The sequence below is a fragment of the Echiichthys vipera genome (assembly GCF_963691815.1).
Source record: "Echiichthys vipera genome assembly, chromosome: 8".
In the NCBI taxonomy this organism is placed as follows: domain Eukaryota; kingdom Metazoa; phylum Chordata; class Actinopteri; order Perciformes; family Trachinidae; genus Echiichthys; species Echiichthys vipera.
In genome coordinates, this window is record NC_139833.1 from 5609774 (window position 1) to 5623890 (window position 14117).

At 42.4% G+C, this 14117-nt stretch overlaps 2 protein-coding genes across 2 annotated transcripts in view; both read left to right on the plus strand.

The window, feature by feature from the left end:
* The first annotated feature begins 6655 nt into the window (after window positions 1-6655).
* Window positions 6656-11200, plus strand: elp6 (elongator acetyltransferase complex subunit 6). The gene is made up of 7 exons (XM_083919195.1): window positions 6656-6901; window positions 7813-7891; window positions 8022-8092; window positions 9168-9292; window positions 9382-9598; window positions 9782-9943; window positions 10576-11200. Exons 1-7 carry the CDS (start codon window positions 6848-6850, stop codon window positions 10699-10701), a joined length of 834 nt encoding a protein of 277 aa, XP_083775321.1. The 5' UTR covers window positions 6656-6847; the 3' UTR covers window positions 10702-11200.
* Window positions 11201-12876: 1676 nt separating this feature from the next.
* Window positions 12877-14117, plus strand: part of scap (SREBF chaperone) — a 37190-nt gene continuing 35949 nt past the window's right edge. The window contains exon 1 of the mRNA XM_083918149.1: window positions 12877-13012. The gene's annotated coding sequence lies outside the window, so the exon portion shown is untranslated. The remainder of the gene's footprint in view (window positions 13013-14117) is intronic.

Consider the following 14117-nt stretch of genomic DNA (forward strand, 5'->3'; position numbering starts at 1 on the left):
TGTACCAGGCCTTAAACAGGTTTAATTATGCTGTGTAAACAGCCTGTTTAACATGGGGGTCAATGAGAAACTGCTCTGTTATCAAACCTGCCCCTAGTGGACACTCGGAAAACAGCAATTTTTGGCACTTCCATATTGGATCAACCAGGAAGTGACCTACTAACAAAGAATAACCTGACTCTGCAGGTTCCCCGTAGACCAAGTAGAACAAAATGACCAAAAATGACCACAAGGAGACCAAGAAATTTACTTTTGAGATGCAAAAAAAGAGATCCTAAATGACTGAAAATAGAGACGAAATGACGACATAGGGACAAAATGACGCAAAATGATAAAAACAAATAGGATAAACGACCACAGAGAGAAACAAAATGACTAAAAATAGACTCTTTGAATTTGGGTGTTTCGTTCCTACGTAGACAGAGTGGTCGGCCACCAACATGTCTGTGCCCAGGGGACCATTGTCTCTTAATCCGTCCATGGCTTTGTATGTAAAATCTTAAACCGCAAAGTATCTAATAACTGTAAATGTCAGTTAATGTAGTAGAGCAGAAGCAAAAAAGCATCATCAAACGGAGAAATCTCATTAGAGCAAGTTGTAAAATACAAGAACCTCTGAATAATATTATACAGTACTGTAAATGTTCTGTTACGTTGGTTTCTATTCTCTCCAACAGCATGCAGCTCTGCTCATTATAGAGCTCTGGGGTTTGAACAGAGAACATGGTAGAAGCATGTCAAGATTGTGTCTCTCTTTTTTTTCTCCTCTCCGTTTCGAGTCGAACCTGCTGGGACTTGGGATTCACCGGCAGCCTGTGATTGGCTGAGGATGTGGTGGAATGATGGTGTTAGGATCCTGAAGGGGCCGCTGTGATTGGCTGATGCAAGACGCTCACGCATAGTAGTGCATGATGGAGGCAAACACACACACAAACACACACAGTTGTGAAAAAACACACGTGAAATTCAAATTGAAACCGATTTGGATTCGTATGCATGCGCGGATTGTAACACGCACAAAACAGAAGACATAGTGACACGCTATGTATGCACACTTAATTTAGAATCACACGCATGCACGCACACAAGCACACAGTGTGCCTTACAAAGAAGGGATTGAAACCAAAAGGAAAGAGGAGAGAAGCTGGAGGGGGTGAGGTCTAAAAGAATCGTTCTGGCACCGTCTAGTTTACTAATGAGGCTCTGAGGAATGTCGCTGATCAGAACAGGACCCTTTGGCTTCTTTTCTGATGGAAATGGAGCGATACATTACCGGTCTAAAGCAGAGTAAACCCCCACCTCCCCCCACACTCTCTCTCTCTCCGTACTGCACTACATGTGAATGAGGGCCTGGTCTGGCAGCATGGCAGTGAGGTGACTTCGGACGGCGGAGAGGGATGTGACCTGACTGCTCGTTTCTGCTCGTTGATGATGATGATGGGGTTTTTAATCCGTACCAAAATGGGGGAAGCGTAGATGTGTTCTCCGGGATCTATGTTTCCTGGGAAAAGGGTTCGATGTTCCGCGCTTTTCTTAGAAAGAGTCCTATGTTCCCCGGCCTGTTATTGTTTCCACAATCAGTGCTGAATTCCCCGGAAGATAGGCTTATGTAGACCCCAACACTACCTCCTAACCCTGACCTTAACCGTAGCCCCTAACCCTAACAAAATACTAAATCAAACCAGCGAAGGCATAGGCTTATGCAACCGGGGAACATAGGGATGACCCCCGAAGAGGGTATCCTGTGTGTGTATATGTCAGTAGAGCTAAGTTCTTTCCCATGTCATTAATCGGTCTAATCCTGCATTGCAAGGTGACCATCGACTTGGAGCTCCACCTCGCCAAGAATACAAAGAAGTTCCAGACTTCCGGGAGTCCTTTCGCCCGCTACGACGTCTACCTCTACAGGGTGCCACAAACCAAACCCCGTTTCCGCAACGGGCCCCGTGCCAGGACTGTCAATGGCCCCAGCAGAGCAAAGGGTCGAGTCCTGAGGTGGGAGGACGACACGTACCCTCCCTCTCCCCCCTGTTCTGTCTGCAGCCCCGCCAGCACTCGCTCGCTTCCCGCCTCCATGATCAACGAGCTTCAGCGGTCCAGACCGTGGACTCTGAACCCCTACGGCCCCCGATGAACTGCTCCTCATATCTCGTGCTCCTGGCTGTCATCTTGAACATTGTTTTGTGAATGTACTGTATACGTTGCATTTTGTTGCTGTTTATCAGAAGCTCAAGAGTTTGTACGGGGCTTTGCTTCCGTAGTTTGACTGTGCTGTGTGTCAGGCTGAAACAGGAAGTTAACGTAGAGGTATTTCAAGTGTCCGTCTTGGACCAGGACAGCACAGTTTATGGAACAAACATCAGAAGGGACTCAAGGCTAGCTCGCATTTAGTTGTAGACGACCACTGGACTCCTCTGGCAGCTGTCAAAAATGATAAATTCCCAAAATTGAATACATTCTCACAACTGAGAATGGCTTTATGTACGGTGTCTTCAGGAAATAAACACCCAATAATTGTTGTATTTTTATTTTTTTTGTATTTGTTCATATTCTCTTTGACATTGACACTAACATTAAGCGGTTTTCCAGGAAGTAAAACTACTGTTATAGGTTTATGGTATTTGAAAAAAAGAAATAAAAATAATGCTTCTGCATGTCCAATGGCGGCACAGTGTTGTGGTGGTTAGCACTGTCCCCTCACAGCAAGAGGGTTCCTGGTTCAAATCCTGGCTGGGGCCCTTCTGGGTGGAGTTTGCATGTTCTCCCCGTGTCTGCGTGGGTTCTCTCCGGGTTCTAAGGGACTCTGGCTTCATCCCACAGTCCAAAGACATGCATGTGTTCGGTTCATTGATGACTCTGAATGGTTGTCTGTCTCTGTTCGTCTCTATGTGCCCTGTGATAGACTGGCGTCCTGTCCAGGGTGTACCCCTCCTCACGCCCGATGTCAGCTGGGATCGGCTCCAGCCCCCCGCGACCCCGATAGGGACAAGTAGTTGAAGATGGATGGATGAATGAATGAATGATGTCCAATGTATAAACTGATAAGTAGAAATTTACCTTACTGCACTGTGACAGTATTGAACCTCAGTGTTTTGCTCAGGAACACGTTTCTTCATATGAAGTCCGGACGATGTTCGACCAATTTAGATCCAGATTTCTCTTTAACACATGTAGCCCACAACAAGAGGTTGTCCGTGTCAGACCTGTTCTCACTTACTGGAATTACTCTGTTTGCTTTAGGTGAGGAGGGGGCGTTCTTTGAATCTGTCTGATGGTTTTGGCCACGGCCCTTACCGACAGAAGTTCCAGAGTCTTGTCACCTCCCCCGTTATACATTTTCATTGCCGTCTTCACGCAAATAACCCATCATCTTACTCCTCAGATGTTTGTTTTCTTCCGGTTTTGCGGGAGACGCATGAATGAAACGTCATCAACGCACCCGCTCGCTCGCTGTGAACAAGCTGCTCTGCTCACACTGGCAGAGTAAACCATTTGGTCACAGCAGGGCCTGCCGATAAAAACCCTCACACCGATAGAAACACAAGCATTTATTTATACATTTGTGTGTCTGTGCCGACGATTATACCAGAACACGCAGGCAGCTTGCCAAACAACCAGTCAATGACAGCCCATTGGATTGTCCTATTCTCCTCACATGACAGAGTCTGTACTCTGATCCTGGTACGTTCAGTCTGACTCAGCAGTGAAATCATAGTGTCTGTCTAACAGGTGTACACTATTATTTATGTTGTACTTTATTGATCCCTGCTGGAAGAGACTGTTTCTTTTCTTACAGACGGACAGAGTTGCAGCCTATTGATTCTCATCCGGAGAGCTTGAACTTCATAACCTCTGACGTTGTTTCAGTATGGCCCTCATGTATGTTACCAGCACCAAACAGCAGACAGACAAAGTTAGAGACTAGTCTGGTGAAGGCAGTGGAGCATTTAGATGCTAAAAAGCCAGATGTATCCCTCAGGAATTAGAAGTTTTACTCTTCGCTGTTTTATTGTTTTATGGATTTTTCTGTCTCAGAGTGATTCGATGTGATTTATTCGTCTTACTGTGAGTTGGTGTCTGAAGCACTGGAACAAATGCATTTCCCTGTGTGTGTGTGTGTGTGTGTGTGTGTGTGTGTGTGTGTGTGTGTGTGTGTGTGTGTGTGTGTGTGTATAGGCAGAGGAACCAGGAGGTCACTGACCTTTGGATCTCCTCTGCTCAGACTGTGGCATCAGAATGGGTTTCCATGGCAACGATGCCGTCTCTGTGTGAAGATGTGAATATTGTATATACTATATTCATCCGGTGGACATGAACATGACCCTGAGTGCTGATGTTGCTCCGTATCTGGTGGATGTATAAAAGTTTCCTCACATGCCCTCACAACTTTACGAGCGTTGTGTTCACAGCTTCTTCCACTGCCCCCTGGTGGCCAAAGGCTAAATAAAAACAATGAGAGCAGCTTTGATTTGGCACTTTGGAAATGTTAAAGTCATATTTTAAAAAAAAATCAACCACAGTGAACAATCCAAAGCTAAAACACTGTCAAATAAACAATCTTTGACTTCGACTATCGTGACTACAACACTTGCTGTGGCACAGAAACAGTGCAGATGGAGAGGACTGAGATGTAATTACGACACACTGCAGTGCAGCAGCACTGGCAATATGAATAAAAAAACATGTTTAAAGATTAAAATGCAGATTCATTGCATTTGCAGTCTTAATGTGTTTGATATTGAGCTGCTGGAGAGCTACTGCCATCTGCTGAGTCAAACACGACCAGTTGCTGATGTTCTAACGTCTCCCATTTCACTTGAAGGCGTTTTATTTGACTATTCTGCACGAACCAAGAGTAAAATATGGATAATGTGCATGAACCAGCCTGCAGATACATATGCAGGTGTTCTGCTTTTCTATTCAATGCAGTCACATGCCTTTTCTTCGCATTGATCTAGTGCAGGGTTATCAAAGTGATCCAGTAAAGGGCCGCTGTGGCTGCAGGTTTTCATTCCAGGTGTGTTTTTCGCTTGTTTGGGATGAAAACCCGCAGCCACAGCGGCCCTTTACTGGATCACTTGGACCCCCCTGATCTAGTGGATGATTAAAAAAACATCTTCAGCAGCTAAATTCTCCATATGTTCACCAGCTAGTCTCTAACTGACAATCTACATTATCATTATACAAGCTGATTCAATATCTCTGTTTTCCCTTTAAAAAAATACTCTGAGAGTGCTATATTAAATCATTATGTGCAGTTATGTGCACCCTGATATTACTCGTCACTGACGTTTGTGCTTTGCAACAGAAAACATGACAAAAAATTCTCCACAGAGCTGGGTCTGTTCCACGTTCCTGCCGGTTAAAGGGAAGCTTTTCAACACCACTGTGTGCACAAGATTGCTGTTGCTGCTCATGGGGGAATGGTTGGGTCTCTGTAAATCATAAATAAGTCAGAGAGTGTGGTCTTTACCTACTCCATATGTAAAGTGTCCTGAGATAACCTTTGTTATTCAATTCAATTCAATTCATTCATTCATTTTATTTACAGTGCCAAATCATAACAGAAGTTATCTCAGGACACTTTACAGAGTAGGTAAAGACCACACTCTATGGCTTATTTATGATAAACAAAGACCCAACAATTCCCCCGTAGAGTACGGTGGCAACGAAAACCTTCACTATAACAGACAGGAACGTCAGACAGACCCAGCTCTGTGGAGGACGGACGTCTGTCTGCACCGGATGGGGAGGAAGAAAAGGAGAGAGAAAGAGAGAAAAGACGGACAGATGGACAGAGAGAGACAAAGACAGACACATAGACAGAGACAGACACACTTCCAGTAACTATAATATTATCTATAGTAATGTGAATATGACTTATATGTTATGCCAGTTAATACAGCAGAATAGTAGAAACAAGCACAGCTAAGGTGATAGATTATAATAGTAGCAGGAATCGTCACGCAGGACCACGGCAGCAGGCACCACCACGATCAGCAGAGACCTGCGAGACGACAAAGCACAAACAACTCCGGGGAAGAAGTTGAATCAGTAACATGCATTGATGAGACATGGATGATACAAACAGAGAGGAGAGAAGCTCAGAGTATCAGGAAAAGTATTATCCCCCGGCAGACTAGGCCTATAGCAGCATCATTAAGCAGAACAAAATCAGCTTAAAACATATGAATGTTATGAATTGGCTCTGTAAATAAAATTGAATTGAATTGTGCTACTACTAGGATAACTCATTACCACGGTACTACCAGCAGGGGGCGGTGTTTTCAATTCAACCAGGACAGGAACACACCGAAGAAGTCGCCATGTGCATGTCGAGATCGTCTATGGTGATCGCTGTCACAATGGAGACCATTCTGTCACAGACCGGAGGTGGTTAATTTTTCAAAAACACGCGATGAAATTTGCAATTTAACCTTTTAACTTAACGTTCATGTTTGTTTAGTTTAAAATTTAATAAAACTTGCAAACATAATTTGGTAACGTAAGATATTTATACAGCAGTAAGACGTTAAGACGTTGCTAAGTAACGGCTTCTCCGTGGTCCAGAGGGCTTCATGCAGAGTGAGACCTCCTGTCTGATTTGTACCCATCTTTGGTTGCATGCTACTTGACGTTAGCACAGAAGCTAACCGAGAGGAAAGGTATCAAATTATGTAGTGAAGTATAACCTTTGACGTTACTTTTTAACCTGTGAATTAACAAGACATTTTTGAGATTGATTCCCAGTAACAACTACTCTCTTGTGACGTTATTTTAGCTCACCCAGAAACGGTTTACCGTGTTTTATTCACAGTTAACTTAGGTTAGCTAGCAGCGTTTAGCCATGTTTACAGAGCTCAACAGCATCTTAAACACCACTCCCGACAGCTTCACAAAGGTAACGTCTTACCTGTTTTAACCACTCTGGCATGATTATATGCAGAAATGCATAAATAAATGCATGAAAACGTATAAATATATAAAACAATAAATAAATGCAGAACTAAATGTATGAATAATAAATGCTTTACATTTATTTCTACATTTTTTGTTCCTCTACATTTATTTATTTATGTATCTGTGTGTCCGTAAGGTAATGGGGTAGGAGGTTTCATTTATTGATGCATTTATTTACATATGTAACCATGTATTAATGTAATCATTTGTTTGCTGAAATGAATGCTGAAATACAGAAATGCATACACAAAGAAATGCATAAAAACGTATAAATATATAAATACAGAAATAAATGTATGAATAATAAATGCCTTACATTCATTTCATTCATTTGTTCCCCTACATTTATTTATTTATGTATGTATCTGTGTCCATATGTTAATATGGGGTAGGAGGTCCCATTTATTGATGCATTTATGTATTTATTTCTGCATTTATTTATATATGTTTCCATGTATTTATGTATTCATTTGTTTGCTTAAATGAATGCTGAAATACAGAAATGCATACATAAACAAATGCATGAAAACATGTATAAATAAATAAATAAATAAATGCAGAAATAAATAAATAAATCTTTTACATTTATTTCTACATTTTTGTTTACCTATATTTATTTATTTATGTACCTGTGTGTCCATATGTTAATATGTAGTAGGAGGTCCCTTTTATTTCTGCATTTATTTATATATGCAACCATTTATTTATGTAATCATGTATTAACAAATGTATTTATTTATTTATTGAGACTTAAATCATTTTAATCCTCCATAAAAATGCACATTAAACATTGCTTTATTAGGATGCAACACATGTGATTTAGCCGCAACATGATGCAACTTTGTCCTGCAGGGAGAGTTTGTTTTGCTCTCAGACAGACAGAGTGATGCCTCTTTCCTCATCCACCACTTCCTCTCTTTGTACCTACGAGGTGAGTTGTCACCTGTCAGTGTGGAGTATTATCAGAATGAGATAAATGCATGTTAATTCATTTCCGATGCGGCTTATTAAGCTATCTTAAATGTGAACCACAGCTGACGTCTCTCTCTTCTTTATTTCAGCACGCTGCAGAGTATGGTTTGTGGGTCTGGTGCAGTCTTTCAATCATTACAGTGCCATCAGTCAGAGGCTGGTGAGTCTGCACTGTTATCACCATTTTGCTGTGTTTTATTTAACATTTACAGAAAGACAGTGTTATTTAAAGACCCCATGGTACTGGTTTACATTGCAGTATGTCTAATATTGATGAGTATATTTTGCTTTCATTCAACTGAATCCGTCGTGACCGCCAACGCCTTTAAAACACAATGAACTTTCTCGATTCTTATTTCTTTTCCCTTGCGGCATTTGCTGTATTTTTGTTTATCAACAAGCATTTAGTTAATTTGTAAAATACTTATTGATTGGGAACTGGGTTTATCAAAGAGCTAACATAGCTTTGTGGTTGCACGCTCACCGGCCACTTTATTAGGTACAACTGTCCAACTGCTTGTTAACGCAAATTTCTAATCAGCCAATCACATGGCAGCAACTCAGTGCATGTAGGCATATAGACATGAGCAAGACGATGTGCTGCAGTTCAAACCGGGCATCAGAACGGGGAAGAAAGATGATTGAAGTGACTTTGAACGTGGCGTGGTTGTTGGTGCCAGACGGGCTGCTCTGAATATTTCAGAACCTGCTGATCTACTGGGATTTTCACGCACAACCATCTCTAGGGTTTACAGAGAATGGTCCGGAAAAGAGAAAAGATCCAGTGAGCGGCAGTTCTGTGGGCACAAAAGACTTGTTGATGCCAGAGGTCAGAGGAGAATGGCCAGATGTATGTATGTAGATGTCCACTGCCATCAGTGTGAATGGGTTAATGTGACAAACACTGTGAAAGCGCCTTGAGTAGTCAGAAGACTAGAAAGGCGCTATATAAGTACAAGTCCATTTACCAGACTGGTTGGAGCTGATGGAAAGGCAACAGTAACTCAGATATCCACTGGTTACAACAGAGGAATGCAGGAGAGCATCTGTGAACACACACCACCACCTACTTTCTAGCAGATAGGTAACAGCAGCAGAAAACCACACTGACGCTTTATGAAGCACCAGGTGCACCTAATAAAGTGGCCGGTGAGTTTATGTTAGCCTTAAGCTTGGTGCTGTCACAAGAGATGACATTTAATGTGTGTGTATCTGTGTGAACTGTGTGTCCTCAGGGTGTAAGCCTGGCACAAGCAAAGGAAAAAGGTCAGCTGGTTTTCCTCGAGGGATTGAAAGAGTCGCTGTCTGTTTTGATTCCTCGGGAAACCGACACAGAAAGTCATGCCATGGACTTCCTCAGGTACACAAAATCACTTTTTTGGTTATTTTTGTTTTCTTTTACCTGTACAGACTTATATGTTTTTTTCTGCCTCATGTCTCCGTCTTCAGGGATCCTGCAGTTGGCCTAAAGAGTCTGTACGAGTTTGTCCGGTCCAGTGTGACCAGTCCTGGTGGCGGGGAGGAGGAGACAGATCCGGCAGAGGAGTGGGGACCCCCGGTGTTGCTGGTGGATGACCTCAGTGTGCTTCTGAGTCTGGGGGTGAGCGTTGGAGCCGTTCTGGACTTCAGCCACTACTGCCGAGCCACCGTCTGCTCCCAGCTACAGGTCAGCTTCTTGCTGTCAAAGCACCATTTTTCATATATACTGTTATCAGTCGGCACAGTCAGCGGTGAACTGGTTGTGGTTTAAAATGTATTCATATCATAGCTATAGTAAGTATCCATAACGTATATTTACTTGCTGTATGCTGAATAATAATATAATAGTATAATTTGACTGTGGCTGCAGGGCAATGTGGTGATGCTGGTACGCTGTGATGGGGAAGAAGAGGGGGGCGACGGAGACGATGAAGGCTCAGAGAGACTTCTGAAGAGCCTGACCCACCAGTGTAGCCTTACTCTTCATGTACAGGGTCTCCCCACTGGCTACTGCAGGGACATACACGGGCAGGTGAGTGTGTTTGTCCGTATGGTCTTTCTGATTCTGATTTTCTAACACTTTCTTCTTAAGTCCAAATTTACTCCATATAGTTTGACAGAATCCAGAGTGCTTGTTTTGTCCAGCCAACAGCCCAAAACTTATTTAATTTTCAGTTTATGATCATATAAGACAAATAAACTTACAAAAATGTCATATTTGAAAAGCTTAAACGAGCTGGCTTTTGGCATTTTTGCTCGAAAAATTACTTAATTGATCCGTCAATTATCAAATTTGGGATCGATTCAATATTTCCATCACATATCGATGAAAAAAACAACCCAACAGCTGAATTTGTGTTTACAAATATTACTGATGTAACTATTACCTGCATCATGAATAACCTTGATTAAATAATGGTGGGGTCGACCATTTTGTTTTTATTTTTAGATTGTGCCTTTTTAAAGTATTAATGTCTGAGCAAATTCAGTGCTTATAAAGTATAAATAACTTTTAAAAGTGAAACAAATGGTGATACACATGACATAACGTTTGTAAAAGGTTACATATGTCTACAGTATATATTTCAAGGCATCAGTACCAAACACCCAAAAAGATTTAACAATAAAACTGTAAGTAAACCGATCCGTGTTCTTGGTTTTCAGGTGGAAGTGTGCTGGAGGAGGAGACAAGGTAATGGGCACCACGCACAGAAGAAACTCTTCCAGTACAAGGTCCATGATAAAGGAGCCTCCTTCTTCGCTCCTGGGACGTCCAGCGCTGTTCTCTAGTTCCACCGTTTCAACTTCTCTTCTCTTTCTTATGAGACAACCATCACCAGACAAAACAAATGTTGGACGTTTAGCCGCCGAAGTGGTTGGTAAATTAGACAAATTAAGACAAATTGACCAACCATAGCCTGGCTCGACATTTGGATGCACACCAGAGTCAACGACCCGGCCTGGACCCCAGACTGTCTGGAGGAAGGACACCATGATCCTGCCAGCGGATTCCAGTATCGCTGCCCACTCTGATTTTTTTACGTCAGCTGTTCAAATAAGTGCAAAAATGACAATTCAGTCAATATCAGGCTATTCTGCTACAGTTCTGATGTTATTGTCAACATCCAGTTCCTAGTTAAATCAGTTCTTGTGTTTTGACTTGTATGCTATTAATGTAGACAGTGTTACATCTGTGATGGTAAGTGGACTTTAATGGACTTATGCTGTAGACCAAAGTGTGAGACGGGCCTCCCCAGAGGTGCTCGGGACTGTTTCAGGGGAGGCTCAGTGAACGGAAGTGAAAAATATTACATTAGTTATTATAGTTGTCAAAAGAAGACGATCCAAAGCTATGGTAGTTTTGGAGAATTTGACTTTTGTTCCACTTTCCCAGAGTCAGAAACGAATAAATATCTTGTGACAGACCTTTTTAATGTATTTGGTGCAAATGGAAATTATGTCAAACACTAATATTAGTGTAACTGAGTGTATCTGAGATCAAATAATATAATCCTGTTCCTATAGGCATCCAGGAATTGAGCAAAACTAAGGAAGTAAACTAGCAAGCTTCGTCTGAGGGAAGGCCCACGGTCTCAGACTTTAAAACCCCTCTGCTGTAGAACAACAAGGGAAATACAATAATCACAAGGACTGTTGGGATTTTGCTGAGAGAATAACACTTTAAGCTTGAATATAGAGAATGAGGAGAACACCGCCATCTAGTGTCTCAAGATCGTAGTCGCAACAACAAAAAATAATTCCAGCAGTCAGGTTTCCAGGTTTGTTTCTGAGTGTGTCAAGCGATCAGCCTGCGCATTGTCAAGTGATGAATCATACAGGGTAACGACTCATTTCGACTAATCATTAAATCTTACAACAGAATTTAACGTTAGCCAGTCTTCAGCTGGAAGTCTTTCTTTGAGTGCTGTGTAATCGATTAGCGAGCTCTCAACTCAAAATGATTCCTTGTTTCTGTAGCAACAACAGACAGACCTGGCAACCCGCAATGCCCAACGCTATTGGCTGGTAACATGTAAACAGAACAGGACAGAAAGTCATTGCCAAATCTATCCATCCATCCATCCATCCATCCATCCATCCATCCATCCATCCATCCATCCATCCATCCATCCATCCATCCATCCATCCATCCATCCATCCATCCATCCATCCATCCATCCATCCATCCATCCATCCATCCATCCATCCATCCATCCATCCATCCATCCATCCATCCATCCATCCATGGAAAAGCAGTTCTGTCATTCTGTCTCTTCTCATCTCATCTCATCTTCATCCGCTTATCCGGGGTCGGGTCTCAGGGGCAGCAGCTTTAGCAGGGGACCCCAAACTTCCCTTTCCCGGGCCACATTAACCAGCTCTAACTGGGGGATCCTGAGGCGTTCCCAGGCCAGTGTGGAGATCTAATCTCTCCACCTGGTCCTGGGTCTTCCCCGAGGCCTCCTCCCAGCTGGACGTGCCTGGAACACCTCCCTAGGGAGGCGCCCAGGGGGCATCCTTACTAGATGATCCTGAACCACCTCAACTGGCTCCTTTCAACGCAAAGGAGCAGCGGCTCTACTCCGAGTTCCTCACGGATGGCTGAACTTCTCACCCTCTCTCTGAGGGAGACTCCAGCCCCCCTCCTGAGGAAACACATTTCGGCCACTTGTACCCCTCAACATGCCCCGTGGGTGTATGATTTTTTTTTTTATTCAACCTTTAACAAACAAGTTGCTCATTTCCACCCAGAGCTGTCTCTTCCCACTCAGTGGATGATGGTAGAATAAAATGTAAAGCAGGTGGTAGATGTTGTTATTGTGTTGTGTGCACGCTAGAGGTCGCCCTGTCCTCGCGCTTCACGCTGCTGCAGGGTGAGAGGTCGGAGGGGAGAGTGTCTCTGGGATTTTGACAACCAGTGGATTTGAAACACTGATCCTGCATGTTATATAGCATCCCCCTCACAGGCACACGAGATATAAACGTTTTTGAATAGCTCCCAAAACAAACGGCGGGTTGCTCGTCAGTTTGTACCCAGGAGCATCACAGCAACAACAACAACAACAACAACATCATTTGAGGATCTCTGAAGTTTGTCCAGGCAAGTGTGTTACACTATCATAGCCCGTTAGCATCGTTAGCTGCGAGAGTTAGCTCCGTGGCTGTTGAAAGCATGGAGGCTGTTGAATTGTTTCATCACCCCAGCCATGTTATTCAGGTGCTGCTAACCCTGTATGCACGAGTTAGCACAATGTTTTCTGGGTAATACATATCGATTGGGACCAACTGGAAGCTAACATACAGAGCTAGGAGCATGCTAACTTAGCTGTGTGTGTTAGCCTTCACAAGTTGTATGTTACAGATAAAGGTGCAATAATCTGTATTTAATGGTTTTTAAGTTTTGTTTACTTAATTCGCAAATGTGTGTTTAATTTCAACTGATATTACAACGTTTTAATAATCCGTGTTATATGTAGTTAAAGTCGGAGAGACACCCAAACTGGTGGCTAACTAGGCAATTAGCTTCTTTCACTAACGCTAAGGTAGTTAGCATGTTGACACCTGACAGCAGGTTCCCGATAAGAGCTCAGTTACGGAATAACTTTAACCAAACCAGGACAAAACGAGGCTTATTTGTTTGTTATCGTCGGAAATTTTAGTATCTTTAAGTGGTTATGAAGTTGGATATTATTTGCATGTGTCAGCTCAGTGGTTTCTACACCTCTATTTATTTAATTCTTTATATATTTATGTTTTTCTACTGTTGCATTATTCAGTATTATCACACACAACATGCTCAATTAGTGTATGTATTATTATATATTATATATTATATTATGTATAGTGTATGAACAGTATTCCCCTTGATCACAGGCTCCATCATATATTTTTATATATATTTTTAATTTACTGCAGATATTTGTGCACTCGTAGTGTTTCTATATTGTGTGCTTTTCTCTATTCTTTTACACCATCTCAGGTTTGCTCCAAACTAAGTTTCCTTACAATAAAGTATCTATTCTCCATATCCTTCTCTTGTCGAAGGAATAGTTCACAAAGGCCGTAGTTGTTTTTTTAGTGCAAGAGAGACTGATCTGACAAAAGCTTTGTGGTAAATGTGTGTACAGAGTTTTTAACTGAAGGACACATCTATGATGCATCAGTCAGTCTTAGGTAAATCCCTCTCCTGCCTCGTTATCCCCCGT

What these genes read in the sequence shown, in the direction of transcription:
- elp6 (XM_083919195.1), top strand. Translation starts at nt 6,848, where the DNA reads ATGTTTACAGAGCTCAACAGCATCTTAAACACCACTCCCGACAGCTTC. An exon ending in GTGCCATCAGTCAGAGGCTG is followed by an intron (nt 8,093 to 9,167) that starts GTGAGTCTGCAC and finishes GTGTGTCCTCAG; the next exon opens with GGTGTAAGCCTGGCACAAGC. An exon ending in CATGCCATGGACTTCCTCAG is followed by an intron (nt 9,293 to 9,381) that starts GTACACAAAATC and finishes CTCCGTCTTCAG; the next exon opens with GGATCCTGCAGTTGGCCTAA.